Source organism: Salvelinus sp. IW2-2015, linkage group LG27 (genome assembly GCF_002910315.2).
Source record: "Salvelinus sp. IW2-2015 linkage group LG27, ASM291031v2, whole genome shotgun sequence".
Taxonomy (NCBI): domain Eukaryota; kingdom Metazoa; phylum Chordata; class Actinopteri; order Salmoniformes; family Salmonidae; genus Salvelinus; species Salvelinus sp. IW2-2015.
In genome coordinates this window covers 30,323,014-30,339,296 of record NC_036867.1, presented here as the reverse complement: position 1 = coordinate 30,339,296, position 16,283 = coordinate 30,323,014, and the positions used below count along the sequence as shown (strand labels likewise).

General features: G+C 45.6%; 1 protein-coding gene across 1 annotated transcript in view; it reads left to right on the top strand.

Annotated features, from left to right (window-relative positions):
- Positions 1-16,283, top strand: part of LOC111953416 (alpha-1,6-mannosylglycoprotein 6-beta-N-acetylglucosaminyltransferase A-like) — a 103,478-nt gene that overhangs the window by 46,626 nt on the left and 40,569 nt on the right. The window contains exons 4-9 of the mRNA XM_023972668.2: positions 355-431; positions 2,170-2,259; positions 5,916-5,987; positions 7,547-7,708; positions 9,177-9,346; positions 13,274-13,408. Of these exons, the coding sequence (XP_023828436.1) occupies positions 355-431; positions 2,170-2,259; positions 5,916-5,987; positions 7,547-7,708; positions 9,177-9,346; positions 13,274-13,408 (706 nt within the window). The remainder of the gene's footprint in view (positions 1-354; positions 432-2,169; positions 2,260-5,915; positions 5,988-7,546; positions 7,709-9,176; positions 9,347-13,273; positions 13,409-16,283) is intronic.

Below are 16,283 nucleotides of genomic sequence, written 5' to 3'. Positions count from 1 at the left end.
CATGCATACATATGTTGTTTCAATTCTGGGCCATGTTCAGTCTCTTCAAAATACCACCACCTCCCTGAGGATACATGGAATTACAGACGCAGTGAAGTCATTGGTTGTTCGGAGCTTTTTGATGTGTAAACCCAAAGTGTGTGTGTATTTTTGATGTGTCATACGCATACATGCCTGAGGCAGTGTGTATGTGCACAGGAGTGTGTTCATTCATGCGTGTGTATTGATCTCTCRGTGTCGTCTTTTTTATGTCAATTCCACACCTGCATGGTTTGCTTCCAACGCTGGTGCCTGACCTTATTGATCCCCTCCTCATCTCTGTTTTTCTCTCCTATCTCTCCTCTCTTTCCGCAGATCTGCTGAACGGCGCTCAGGAGAAATGTGAGCTTCCCCCCATGGACGGCTTCCCTCACTGTGAGGGCAAAGTCAAGGTGAGCGAGACGCACGCTCGCTCGCACCCACCCAATCACGTGCACACACACGCACCCAAGCACACACATGCGCGCACCACACTACACACCACAACACACACACACACAGCATTCACACACATGTGTCTACACACACATCAACACTTTACACAACCACATCAATCACAACACACTCTGCAAACAAGAACTCATGCACTAACACACACAATCATGCCACACACACACACACAACTAATCACATAGAGTTTCACACACCACAACACACAGCACACACACACCACAAGCACACCACCTAGCAGTCTAGTAAATTCAGGAGGCACTCCAAGCCCCAGGCCGGAGTCTGCCCGGGGCAGATACCGTCATATCATAAAGGCCATCTGCTCTGTGCGCTGCTCCCAAGCCTCCACTGGCACCAAGGAAAGGCCGATCACCATTTAAAAGAGCCAAAACAGGGCTCAAACAGGCTCCATAGCGGAAATAGATGAGTTGTTTTGTCCTATTTAGCCTCCGTTTGTCTCAAATGTCTATCTCCTTTCTCTTTTTTTATGGGATTATTTCAACCACATTACATCTCAAGTGTTTTATTGAGGTTAAATCAGAATGGAGCTTTTCAATGTATTCTGTTTGCGCGTGGCCTAAATGTTTCTGCTGATAAAACTGTCGGCTAGTAAAATAACTTCAGACAGTTTATTTTATTCCTCGGGCGCTTTTATGGGGTATGGTGGAAATCCCAGCTGTCACAGTGCTATATAATACTGTACATGGTACAAACTTCCTTCTGGCAACCTTTTCCATCCTGTTATTGTGCTCTGATGGATGGAATAATTATTATTTGAAAAATCTTTCAGAAGGTTTTTAGCAGGAACAAAAGACAAATTGAAGACTTCTTGCTCCTTCCCGATTACAATATACTTCGGAATTCATAAACCCCTGTAGAATACCTTTAAGTCAATTAGCTGCAAATTATGTTTTCAGCTGCCTTGCGTGACTCATTCCAGGGGATTTACTTGGGTGGCTGTCAATCTCAGTGGAATTAGTTCGGGCATTCTCATATAAACCTTCATCCACTCTGCATAGCCTAGTCATTGAAAAACAATGGGATGGAAATCCGATTTTAAAAATCCGATGGAAATTGCAGCGATGGAAAGAGGTAGGCTACGTCCCATATGGCAGCCTATTCCCTATGTAGTGCACTACTTTTGACAAGGGCCCATAATGAATAGGGTGTCATTTGAGACTCAGCCTTAATGTGTCAGTGTGGAACACCATTATTCCTAACCCAGAATGTGTAAGTCATTGCCATATTCCCCCGTAAACTTGGCCAAGTCGTAGCCCCACTCTGCTCCTTCACTCTGCTCCTTCACTCTGCTCCTTCACTCTGCTCCTTCACTGGGCTTCAGCAGACTGTTTTGCACATCTCTATCTGTGAACATCTGAAAACACTGTATTTTGCGGTTGAGTCTCGAAAAAACATCAGCCCATTGAACAAAAACACTTTTTCACTTTCAATGCTATTGACACTTTGCCCAGAGTCACATTTTTGTCACTGTTTCTTTGCTTATATTGCCTGGTTCTTTTTCTTGGATTGATGAGTCCTCACACACATACTTGGGTCTGGTCATATAGCTCAGAGCTTCTAGACATGGGATGGGAGGACTGGCCAAGGCATGTGGATTGATAGGCTATACTGGTACCTATTGTGTTCAGTCCTGATCAAGTCTCTCCTCCTCTTCCTCAGTGGATGAAGGACATGTGGCGGTCAGACTCATGCTACACCAACTACGGCGTGGACGGCTCCACCTGCTCCTTCTTCATATATCTCAGCGAGGTGAGTGAGTGTGTGTGTGTGTGTGTCCATGTGTGTTCTTGGTTGTTCATTTATGTTTGATCTACTCGTTGACATTCAGTGTTAACAGCCTGGGGGACGTGGAACTCCCCAGCTCTTTACGTATTCATCCACTGCATCTCCACGCGCCCTTGACGACTGAACTACCACTGCTCAAAAAAATAAGCAGGAAACCACTTGAAACAACACAATGTAACTCCAAGTCAATCACACTTCTGTGAAATCAAACTGTCCACTTAGGGAAGCAACACTGATTGACAATAAATTTCACATGCTGTTGTGCAAATGGAATAGACAACAGGTGAAATTATAGGAGCATTAGCAAGACACCCCCAATAAAGGAGTGGTTCTGCAGGTGGTGACCACAGACCACTTCTCAGTTCCTATGCTTCCTGGCTGATGTTTTGGTCACTTTTGAATGCTGGCGGTGCTTTCACTCTAGTGGTAGCATGAGACGGATCTACAACACCACACAAGTGGCTCAGGTAGTGCAGCTCTATCCAGGATGGCACATCAATGCGACGCTGTGGCAGAAGGTTTGCTGTGGCTTGTCAGCGTAGTGTCAGAGCATGGAGGCGCTACCAAGGAGACAGCCAGGTACACTCAGGAGACGTGGAGGAGGCCGTAGGAGGCAACAACCCAGCAGCAGGACCGCTACCTCCGCCTTTGTGCAAGGAGGAGCACTGCCAGAGCCCTGCAACATGACTCCAGCAGGCCACAAATGTGCATGTGTCTTGCTCAAAAACGGTCAGAAACAAGCATCCATGAGGGGTGGTATGAGGGGCCGACGTCCACAGGTGGGGTTGTGCTTACAGCCCAACACAGCCGTGCAGGACAGTTTGGCACTTTGCCAGAGAACACCAAGATTGGCAAATTCGCCACTGGCGCCCTGTGCTCTTCACACAGATGAAAGCAGGTTCACACTGACTGAGCACATGAGCACATGTGCACAGACGTGAACAGAGTCTGGAGACGCCGTGGAGAATCGGCTGCCTGCAACATCCTCCAGCATGACCGGTTTGGCGGTGGGTCAGTCATGGTGTGGGGTGGCATTTCTTTGGGGGGCTGCACAGCCCTCCATGTGCTCGCCAGAGTAGCCTGACTGCCATTAAGTACCGAGGTGTGATCCTCAGACCCTTGTGAGACCATATGCTGGTGCGGTTGGCCCTGGGTTCCTTCCTAATGCAAGACAACTGCTAGAACCTCATGTGGCTGGAGTGTGGTCCAGCAGTTCCTGCAAGAGGAAGGCATTGATGCTATGGACTGGCCCGCCTGTTCCCCAGACCTGAATCCAATTGAGCACATCTGGACATCATGTCTCGCTCCATCCACCAACGCCACGTTGCACCACAGACTGTCCAGGAGTTGGGCGGATGCTTTAGTTCCAGGTCTGGGAGGAGATCCCTCAGGAGACCATCCGCCACCTCATCAGGAGCATGCCCAGGCGTTTGTAGAGAGTCATACAGGCACGTGGAGGCCACACACACTACTGAGCCTCATTTTGACTTGTTTAAGGACATTACATCAAAGTTGGATCAGCCTGTAGTGTGGGTTTTCCACTTTAATTTTGAGTGTGACTCAAATCCAGACCTCCATGGGTTGATAAATTTTGATTTCCATTGATCATTTTTGTGTGATTTTGTTGTCAGCACATTAAAACTATGTAAAGAAAAAAGTATTTAATAAGAATATTTCATTCATTCAGATCTAGTATGTGTTATTTTAGTGTTCCCTTTATTTTTTGAGCCAGTGTATTTACTTGTGAGTTAATTTTTTTTCTAGTGTTAATATGAAACATGTACTGTAGACTTTCTGATGACCTTAGCGCAGTAGGGTACGCACATGCAAACACCCACACTTTGAGATTTAAAGCCCCATTATACCGTCGCATTCACAAATAAGGTTTGTCCTTTGGTGGTCAATGAAGAAGCTCATTGCTAAGTAGGCAATGACTGAACTGAAGTTTGTTTTAATCAAACTCAACGTCCCTGACTCTTTATGCTGATTATTGGTCAGACTATGGGAGCTGGTCAGATATGGGAGCTGGTCAGATATGGGAGCTTATAAATGTCTGTATCGGTTTGATGCATCAGTGCTTGGGAGAACTCAAGTCAGACTTGGGAAACCGTGCAATGTCATGTTGGAGGAAGAACCGGTGCAATGTCATGCTTGGGGGAAGAACCGTGCAATGTCATGCTTGGGGGAAGAACCGTGCAATGTCATGCTTGGGGGAAGAACCGTGCAATGTCATTTTACTCTACTGAAAAAAACCTGTTGGGAAAGACATGCACCAAATTCATTAAAGGAAAACTCCACCCCAAACCTATATTCTGGTATTTGTTTCATTAGTCCATTGTTGACATAGTCCCAAAATGTTTTGCYTGTCAGCAATCAAGATATATAACTTTCATAAAAAGCCAGTATGATGCATTTTGCATCATGGTGCAACACTCAGCATCATATGACACGAAATGCATAACACCGGCTGTATTTCTGTATTTTTTAAAGTTTATATATCTTGAGAACTTGATTGCTGACATATAAAACATTTTGGGACTGTGTGTGTGTGAGTGGAATTTTCCTTTAAGGGAGAGAGGGTGGCTGTGTACCAAATGTCATCCTATTCCCTATTTAGTACACCACTTTTGACTKGGGCCCATAGGGAACCCTTAGGTATGCAGCCAGTGAGAAGTCTGAGCAGTGAGACAGTTCTCTATCACCGAGCATTTTACTGCACTCAAGTCAGTGTGACCTGCTTTCACCATGGCGATATGCATGTATTTCCATATAGTATCAGCTTTGTTCTTTCCKTCTCTGCCTCTCTCACGCGTTCTGTCTGGCACTCACGCACGCAATGCACCCTCCTCAGAGTGAGGAGGCATTTGGGATGTAGCCTAATTTCCCATGCTCAGAGTGGACAGCCAGACGGATGGCCCCAACGTTGGGGCTGTCACAGCTAAAACCCCAGCCTCCATTTTAAGGGCCAGTTGTAGTGTATCAGGGTTCCACTGGTTGCCTCACTGGCTCAGTTAGTGAATGAGGTTGATTGAGGCTTAATTGATTAAGAGTTTATCCAAATGGCACCCTATCCCCAATGTAGTGAACTACTTTTGGCCAGAGCCCTACACCCTATCAGCCAGACACCCCCCAAAATAGTGCACTATATAGGGAATAGGATGTCATTACAGTACATGACTATCTCTGTATCTGCACTCAACGGTGAGGCTGGTCCCACCATAGCTAGTTGATGCATCAACCCCCCCCCCCCCCCCCCCCCCCCCCCCCCCCCCCCCAGAACCTCTGAAGTGAGAACAAAGCGAGCCAGGCCTCTGTCAGCATGACATCTGCTTTCACTGAAATAATTACCTGCCTAATGATTGCCTGATTTGCTTCCTAGGCTTGCATCCCAAATGTTACCCTATTTCCTATATAGTCACATCTGGTCATAAGTAGTGCACTTTATAGAGAAGAGGGTGCCATTTTGGACACAACCCTAGTGTCCTTTCCTCCCTCCCTCGACCCTGTGTCCTCTCTCTCCTCTTCGTTGGCAGAGTTCACAGGCCCCATATGAATCACTCTGTCACATTTTCCATCTCAGTTCCTTCTGATGTTATGTTCTGATGTTAATGTCATTTTAGGTGGAGAACTGGTGCCCGCGCCTACCGTGGAGAACCAAGACATTGAATGAGGAGGCCGACCGGAGGGGCCAGGTYAGTGTCTGAACTGAAGGGCTTTCCACACTGCCAAGCCGAGACAAACTGAGTATAGTTGCTGGAAAGGACAACAGGAAAATAAAATATTACAGCCAACACAGTTTGGTTCAGGTTGACACCATGTGAAAATGACAATGTGATAAGAAAATATCTTAAAACACTGTAGTGAAAAGGGCATAATTGCCAGTCTCTGCACCCTGCTGAAAGACCAACAGCCTGGCCAGTCCTTTTCACTCTCACCCCTCTGGGGACTGGCCAGACAGAATACCAGGCCTGAAGACAAATTCCAAGTCACGAGGTCATTGAATTGCTTTTATAATGTTATGACATCATGTGCTCTTTAGAAATGACCTCTTCCGCTTGTCTTTTAGCTCAAATGGTATCGACTAATGCATAAGCAATGTTAGTGCACATAGGCTAACACACACACACACACTGTCTGAAGAGTAGAGTCACTCCAGTGATTCCGCTAGTAACTGACTATAGAGCGGGAGAGGATTTATACCATGATGCCTGTCGCCATGCCAATGGGCACTCGCTCAAATCTCCCTACAGGGCCGTCTGAGCTCAGAGCTCCGGGCGTGGCTCGTCGTTATTGGCTTTAAATATTACTCCGCTCCCGGTTATGGATAATGCGATAAGTCCAAATTGAATACTCTTTGCCCCCCTTTGGATATGTCAACATGAGTGATCCTTTTGTCTTTGAGATCACCGTTGATGGTGGTTGTGATTTTTTTGTTGTTGACCAGGYCCCATACGCTATGGTCAAAAGTAGTGCACTATATAGGGAATKGGATGCCATTTGGGACACAGCCCCAGAACTTCTCTTTCTCTCCCAGTGATTTCCTGTCCTGATGAGGGATCGTAATACACTGCCAGAGRGTTGTTAGTGCGTTGTTTCCCCAGCTTTAGCAGCTGTTAATGGCAGGCAGGGCTGCATCTCAACCAAGCCGGCTTTCTTAAATATTGACCCGAGAGAAGCTGAGAAATGTGTAGATTGCTATCATTGCATTCCAGCATTCAATGAGGAGCCATATGTCTTTGTAATGCAAATAGCGCCTGGCAGAACTTGGCACTTTGTAGCTTAAGTGTTTTAAGTTGATGAGAATCCTCTTTATATCCTGTATGTTGTGACKGATCCCTTCAAGTGAATCGATGGATTTCGATACCAATGTGCGTGTTGGAGATTGACAGCATTACAGAATCACTGATCTACAAATGACCTCAAACCCTACATAACAACTCATTATGTAATGAAGATTAGCGATTCTCTGCCTCTTTGCTCAAACTGATCACGACAAACACAATTGGGCTTGCTCGTTTGTCATCGTCCTGTGCCCCCAGGTGGGTGGAGATTTCACTTTAGTCTAAAATGTGCACACTCCGCCCACCTGGGGCTTCTGCCGATCCAAAACAAAAGTGCCTACTGACTGTATACCTACCCCCTTTCAGATGCTAACATTCTCCTTCTATAGGGTAAACCTTGAAAGAGGTTAATGGGTTAAACCATAACGCCTAAAGAGTAGGAGTGTCTAAATTGTGTTGTGTCTTCCTAGACGGAGATCCGGACGAGCTTCGAGGAGCTATATCGGGTCATGTCTCGGCGAGAAGAGTTCCGCTGGATGATGCTCCGGATCAAGCGCATGGAAGACCCCTGGATCAACGCCATCCGCGCCCTGGCTGCCAAGCAGAACCTGGCCAAGCGCAAGAGGAAGAAGGTAGGACACGGACACACTCACAAACACGTACTCATGTGCACGKACGCACACACATACTCATGCAAGCTTGCACTTACACACTTGCACGCACGCACTCACACAAACACACCTCCGAAAATATATTATCTACTTGGACAAGAGAACAGAATCAGCCCATGCCTTTCTGAACTGAGAAATTTTAAACACGGAAAGTCCATTGTGTTCTGGGTAGCTACCTGGCCCCAACGATTAATAATAGAGGTTTCAGTTCCCTAGTGATCTTCAGGACTTCAGGATCTTCAGAATTCACCTCCACCTCCTCTTTCTGACTATACGGCTTCGAACAGTATGGATATGACATATGGTGAGAGCCCTACTCCCTCTAGTTAGAGTGGAACAAAGTCTCTTGCACCTGAAACTCCAATTCTTCACTTTGTTCCAGAAGTGATTGGTGTAAGCATTGGCTTGAGTGAGCAAGAGTACGCTTTGGGAGAAGTGTGGGGAATCGGGACTCAGCCCAACCTCTATCATGCCAAACGCTCAGAGCAGGAACAAATAAGTCTGATCCCAGATCTCTTTGTGCTGTTTTGCCAACTTGGAGCCAACTTGGCAAGACTGCACAAACAGATCTTTTTATATTATTACAGTCATAATCCTATCTCTACCCATGAATTCCTGAACAATTTTTTAAATTGAACCTTTATTTAACTAAGCAAGTCAGTTAAGAACAAATWCTTATTTACAATGACGGCCTACCAAAAGGCAAAAGGCTTCCTACGGGGGCCTGGGATAAAACATTTTTTATAAATATAGGACAAAATGCAATGCACCTTAGTGATTGCGGTTCRGTCCCAAATTGCACCCTATCCCCTACATAGTTTATTATGGGAACTGGTCAAAAGTAGTGCACTATATAGGGAATAGGGTGCTGTTTGGGATGCATTATTGTGGCTGGCTAACACAGCAGCTGAAAGTGTGTTGAGATGTCCATAGAAAGCACAGAACATTTTAATGTTGGATTCTCTCCTGTGTCTGTGTGTTCCCTGGTGAATAGAAGGAGACTTGTGCGCTCTGATGTTAATAATGATACGTCTTCTGTGGAGTGCATCTTTGACGTACATTCTGCTACGTTTGAATAGGGAAAATGCCTTATTGCATTTTTCCAACCCATTGAATTGCGTTTGGATTACTTCAAGAACTAAAGACGCACACCCAGATGGTTGGCGATGTGCCCAACATACTTGAAAAAGAAAACAGAAAGTTGCACACTATATTACACCCAGTGATTTTATTGGGTTACATTAATAGTGTATGAATTTTTTATATGTTGATAATATCCCATTCCCATAAATGTTTGTATTGATAGCCCCGTTGGGAATCAAACTCTCATCCCTGTCATTGCTAGCGCCATGCTCTAACCAACTGAGCCACAATGAGAAACAGTAGATTTAAACTGAACTGACACTCTATACCCCTCTCTCTCCATCAGATCCTGGTGCACCTGGGCCTGTTGACCAAGGAGTCGGGCTTCAAGATTGCAGAGAACGCCTTCAGTGGGGGCCCCCTGGGGGAGCTMTTGCAATGGAGTGACCTCATCACCACCCTCTACCTGCTGGGCCACGACGTACGCATCTCCGCCTCCCTGGCCGAGCTCAAAGAGTGAGTCCGTTGAGTGTGTGTGTGTGCACCCCTCGGACACATCTGGGTGGTGTTCAGTGCGGAGTACCGTAGCAAAACGGTTKAAATGTTTTCCAACGTAAAATTATAAAGAGCGTTTCTTATTGAACAATTCTAGGATCATAATGAATAAGATCATATGGACAGGTTGGGACTTCATCCTAGATCATCAGCACTCCTACTCTGAGACGCTTTATGGATACAGGCCCAGGTCTCCCCTGTCCATGTAGTCTTATTCATTGTGATCTAAAATGCAAAACTGATCCTAAATCAGCAGCACTCCTACTCTGAGATGCTTGATACATACAGCGCCAGGTATTACCTCCCCAAGGTCACCTATGGAATGAGCAGAAGTATAACTTCACAATACAGCTAAAGCTAGTGCAACGTGAGGTGGTTGCAACCCACCTGCAAAAACTTCCACATGTTCTTTGTGTACTCTAGTCCTGCTTTGTTAGGTAAAACCTGTCTTYTATTACTTCCTACTTGAATAATCAAATCAAATCAAACTTTATTTGCCACATGCGCCGAATACAACAACTGTAGACTTTACCGTGAAATGCTTACTTACAAGCCCTTAACCAACAGTGCAGTTCAAGAAGAAGAAAATATTTACCAAGTAGGCTAAAATAAAAAGTTACACAACAAGAATAACTATAACGAGGCTAAATACAGGGCGCTCCGGTACCGCTTGCCGTGTGGTAGCAGAGAAAACAGTCTATAACTTGGGTGACTGGAGTCTCTGACTATTTTATGGGCTTTCCTCTGACACCACCTATTATATAGGTCCTGGATGGCAGGAAGCTTGACCCCAGTGATGTACTGGGCCGTTCACACTACCCTCTGTAGCGCCTTACGGTCAGATGCCGAGCAGTTGCCATACCAGGCGGTGATGGAACCGGTCAGGATGCTCTCGATGGTGCAGCTGTAGAACCTTTTGAGGATTCTGGGGGCCCATGCCAAATCTTTTCAGTCTCCTGAGGGGGAAAAGGTTTTGTTGTGCCCTCTTCACGACTGTCTTGGTATGTTTGGACCATGATAGTTTGTTGGTGATGTGGACACCAAGGAACTTGAAGCTCTCAACCTGCTCCACTACAGCCRCGTCGYTGTTAATGGGGGCCTGTTCGGCCCGCCTTTTCCTGTAGTCCACGATCAGCTCCTTTGTCTTGCTCACATTGAGGGAGAGGTTGTTYTCCTGGCACAATACTGCCAGTTCTCTGACCTCCCTATAGGRCGTTCCATCGTTGTTGGTGATCAGGCCTACCGCTGTTGTGTCTTCAGCAGCAGCAGGTAGCCTAGTGGTTAGAGCATTGGGCCAGTAACCCAAAGGTTGCTCGTTCGAATCCTCGAGCTGACAAGGTAAAAATTTGCCATTCTGCCCCTGAACAAGGCACTGTTCCTAGGCCATCATTGTCAATAAGAATTTGTTCTTAACTGACTTGCCTAGTTAAATAAAGGTAAAAAAAACAAAAACACGTGATGARGGTGTTTGAGTCATGTTTGGCCACACAGTCGTGGGTGAACAGGGAATACAGGAGGGGACTAAGTACACACCCCTGYGGGGCCCCAGTGTTAAGGATCAGRGTGGCAGACGTGTTGTTGCCTACTCTTACCACCTAGGGGTGGCCCGTCAAGAWGTCCAGGATCCAGTTGCAGAGGGAGGCGTTTAGTCCCAGAGTCCTTAGCTTAGTGATGAGCTTCGTGGGCACTATGGTTTTGAATGCTGAGCTGTAGTCGATGAACAGCATTCTCACATAGGTGTTKTTTTTGCCCAGGTGAGAAAGGGCGGTGTGGAGTGCAATTGAGATTGCTTCATCTGTTGGGGCAGTATGCGAATTGGAGTGGGTCTAGGGTGTCCGGGAGGATGCTGTTGATGTAAGCCATGACCAGCCTTTCAAAGCACTTCATGGCTACCGATGTGAGTGCCACGGGGCGGTAATCATTTAGGCAGGTTACCTTCGCTTCCTTGGGCACAGGGACTATGGTGGTCTGCTTGAAACATGTAGGTATTACAGACTCGGTCAGGGAGAGGTTGAAAACACTTGACAGTTGGTCCGCGCATGCTTTGAGTACACGTCCTTGTAACCTGTCTGGCCCTGCGGGTTTGTGAATGTTGACCTGTTTAAAGGTTTTATTCACATCGGCAACCGAGAGCGTTATCACACAGTCATCCAGAACAGCTGGTGCTCTCGTGCATGCTCCAGTGTTGCTTGCCTCGAAGCGAGCATTAAAGGCATTTAGCTCGTCTGGTAGGCTCGCGTCACTGGGCAGCTCGCATCTGGGTTTCCCTTTGTAGTGCGTAATAGGTTTCAAGCCCTGCCACATCCYYKGAGCGTCAGAGCCAGTGTATTAGGATTCAATCTTAATCCTGTATTGACGCTTTGCCTGTTTGATGGTTTGTCTGAGGGCATAGCGGGATTTCTTATAAGCGTCCGGATTAGTGTAATGCTCCTTGCGGATGTTGCCTGTAATCCATACGTACAGTCACTGTGGGGACGACGTCATCAATGCACTTATTGATGAAGCCGATGACTGAGGTGGTGTATTCCTCAATGCCATTGGATGAATTCCAGTCTGTGCTAGCAAAACAGTCCTGTAGTGTAGCATCCGCGTCATCTGAACACTTACGTATTGAGCGAGTCACTGGTACTTCCTGCTTTAGTTTTTGCTTGTAAGCAGTTATCAGGAGGATAGAATTGTGGTCCAATTTGCCAAATGGAGGGTGGGGGAGAGCTTTGTATGCATCTCTCTGTGTGGAGTAAAGGTGGTCTAGCATTTTTTTTCTTTCTGGTTGCACATGCTGGTAAACATTTGGTAAAACTGATTTAAGTTTGCCTGCGTTAAAGTCCCCGGCKACTAGGAGCGCCGCTTCTGTGTGATCATTTTCTTCTTTGCTTATGGCCTTAAAGAGTTGGTTGAGAGCGGTCTTAGTGCCAGTTTCGCTTTGTGGTGGTAAATAGACGGCTACAAATAAATCAGATGAGAACTCTCTTGGTAAATAGTGTGGTCGACAGCTTCATGAGGTACTCTACCTCAGGCGAGCAATACCTCGAGACTTCTTTAATATTAGACATCGCGCACCAGCTGTTATTGACAAAAAGACACCAGAGGTAGCGTCTCTGTTCTGCCGTTGCATGGAAAATCCCGCCAGCTCTATATTGTGAGTTTTTACTTTCAGCCACGTCTTGGTGAAACATAAGATGTTACAGTTTTTAATGTCCCGTTGGTAGGATAATCTTAATAGTAGGTCATCAATTTTATTTTCTAACGATTACACGTTAGCAAGGAGAATGTAAAGCATTGGGAGTTTACTCGCTCGCCTCCGGATTCTCAGAAGGATCCCCGATCTARGTCCCCTTTTCTGGRGTCTTTTCTTCACGCAAAAGGCGTGGATCTGGGCCTGTTCCAGTGAAAGCAGGATATCCTTCTCGTCGGACTCGTTAAAGGAAAACGAGTCTTTTTCTTCCAGTCCGCGGTGAGTAATCGATTTTCTGATGTCCAGAAGTTATTTTCGGTCGTAAGAGACGGTAGCAGTAACATTATGTTACGTAATACGTTTTTTTTTTTTTTAAGTTACGCCAAAAAAATAACAAGATTGCACCAATTTGTTGGGAGAATGTAAAACGTCAGCCATGTTCTTTCGGGCCAGTTGTTTAATAAGAGGGGTTTACTATGTGTAAACAATCCATAGCTTTCTCTCTCTTTGTTTGTTGTGTGTTTACATGTTGTTGTTGCTCTCTTTTTTAATATATTACAATACAACGTTATTGTCCATGTTACAGTGAATTTAAAACTGTTCTGAACCCCAGAGCCCCCTGGTCAAAAGTAGTGAACTATATAGAGGATTATGGTGCCATTTCAGATACACCCTGTGGGTCCTAATTAAGCCCACTCCCTCTCCTCGTGCAGGATCATGAGGAGAGTGATGGGGAACAAGTCCAGCTGCCCCACCCAGGGGGACAAGGTGGTGGAGCTCATCTACATTGACATTGTGGGCCTGACCCAGTTCAAGAAGACACTGGGGCCCTCCTGGGTCCACTATCAGTAAGTACTCCATATCTTCAACTCTGTCTGTGTCTGTGTCTGTGTCTGTGTGTCTGTGTGTGTTGTGTGTTGTGTGTGTGTGTGTGTGTGTGTGTGTGTGTGTGTGTGTGTGTGTGTGTGTGTGTGTGTGTGTGTGGTGTGTGTGTGTGTGTGTGTGTGTGTGTGTGTGTGTGTGTGTGTGTGTGTGTGTGGTGTAATAGTATTTATACACACCCATGTCATCCATAAGTTATGGGCTGGGACGTGTGATGTTTTCTTATTTTTAAAATTTTATTTAACCTTTATTTAACTAGACACGTCAGTTAAGAACACATTTTTATTTACAATGACGGCCTAACCCGGCCAAACCCTAGCCCGGAAGACGCTGGACCAATTGTGCGCCGCCCTATGGGACTCCCAATCACGGACGGTTGTGATACAGCCTGGAATCTAACCAGGGTCTGTAGTGATGCCTCTAGCACTGAGATGCAGTACCTTAGACCGCTGCGCCACTCGGGAGCATGTGTGATGTTGTTAATTTAGTTAGATGGAGATCTATCTGAGTCGTCATAAAATGTCTTAGTTCAAATATGAACATCCTAGTTTTTGTATCCTAGTATCCTCGTTTACGTCTGTGTCACTTGATGAAGTCTCTTTGGAATCCGCATCCTCCTTGCTGCTTTGACTAATTGGGAAGTGGTAACAGTGTCAGGCTCTTTGTCTGTGTCCCTCTGAGTCTCCCGAGGCTGTGTCCCTCCCTGTAGGATGCCAAGCCTTGCTGTGGCACGTTGTCAGAGTGTTCGCCCAATGCTCATTTACTGATTGGAGAGCAACGGAGAGAGGTTGGCGGGGTTAAAAGAGGCCTATTTCTTGCAGCTCATTTGATACCTGGTGGGGTAGCTATTCAGGTGACAAAGATCCAGGCACAGAGGGGGGGGACCAGATGTGATTTACACACTCATTAGCATCTGAATGAGAAGGCTGAAACCCAGGCTGGATTTACATTTTAGTAGATGCTCTTATCCAGAGAAACTTACAGTAGTGGGTACATACATTTTCATACTTTTTTCTCATACTTTTTTCTCATACTGGTCCCTTGTGGGGATTGGACCCACAACCCTGGCATTGCAAGCTCCATGCTCTACCAATTGAGTCACACGGGACCCCAGATCAGATTCGGGGGGCCATGCAGACCAGACCGAGGTGGGCCTGCTCCTCCTGCCTGTATGGGTGGATGAGTTTTTCTTCTGTAAGCCCCTATTTTTTTCAAGCTAACAAAAGTCTTCAGGTCTCATGCAAGGTTACTCATCAAGCAAGCTCACTATCATGAGAACCACCTCTGTTTCAATGGCTGCCATCAAACTGTTCTCTCTCACTGGGCTGAAATTGCATTATGTCTGAGCTCAATCGTTTGACGTCATGAAGGTAGGCCGTTTCCAGGGGAACATCAGGTCAAGGTCTTAACTCTTAATGGAGCAGTGGTCATGGTTGTGTCTGCTTTCTGCCCTCTCTCTATTGTGCGTGTGTGCACGTTTGTGTGCGTGTGTGTGTGCCCGCACGCACTTTTGCTCCACTGATAGGACATTCTGAACTGGCGCCTTGTGGTATTGTTCCTCTGATGTAGCCCATCGGTGTGGTTGGAGGTTGTTACGAGAACCGCCTTGTGAGAACAATAAGTCAGGTTCGCTAATAGCCCCAAGATTTCCTTTCTCGTGTCAACACTTTTTGTTGGTTTTGGATTTGCATCCTGTTTCATCTTGCTCTGAGGAKATTGACTGGGACTGCATCCCAAACGGCGCTCTATTCCCTATAATATGCATTTGTTTTGACCAAGGCCCTTGGTCAAAAGTAATGCGCTATTTAGGGAATAYGGAGCCGTTTGGGACACAGACTCAACCTTTTTACAGACGGTGTGGTCGTAATGCAGGATCCAGCTGGCATTTTCATGAGTGCATTGATTAATTCCTCGTTATACATATTGGTGAAGACATTTACATTTGGCCACTTCATTCCGTGTTGATTTTGTGATGTGCACTTCCTGGAAGGTTATAAGATGCCACTGTTTTACTGTAACTTCAGACAAAACTTCTGTTGAATGTGCATTTTAGATTTTTAAGCTGACGAGTCACGTCGTGGAACTGTTTTGGTCTCGCCCATAGTTATCTAATCCTGTCTTGTTTATGTTCTTCTTACATATGTCCTCTCCTTCCTCCTCCTTCCTCCTCCTTGTCTATCCAGCTCTTTACCTCCCCACTTAAAGTGATGCTCCAGAACTTTTGTAGAATTTCAGCCAGTTGTTTTGAAAGTGGTGCTCACGAGCCAAAACGGGTCCCTATTTTTTTTMGGTGTACTACGTCATCCAATTGTGTACTATGTGATTCATTACGTATGATATGTTATTTTTTGCAATTCCTATAATATGTTACAAATCCAATTCGTACATGTTACAAATTTGTCGTGCTTAAGATCCTGGACTGCATCATTAAGTGTCTTTCATTTTCCAGCCTCTTCAGAACAGCTTCTAATATAGAACAATTCTACATTAATGTGCATGCTACCATGATTACGGATCGTCCTGAATGAATCGTGAATAATGATGAGTGAGAAAGTTACAGACGCACAAATATCATACCCCCAAGACATTCTAACCTCTCACCATTACAATAACAGAGGAGGTTAGCATTTTTGGGGGAGTATGATATTTATGCGTCTTAACTTTTCCACTCATCATTATTCAAGATTCGTTCAGGACTATCCATAATCATCGTAACATCCACATTAATGTAGAAGTGTTCAGAAACATATTATATTCTTATTTACAATAAAAGTGACTACAAAATGACACAATACATTATTTACCATTAATTTCTATTGGGCACAAAATAATCATGGTAGC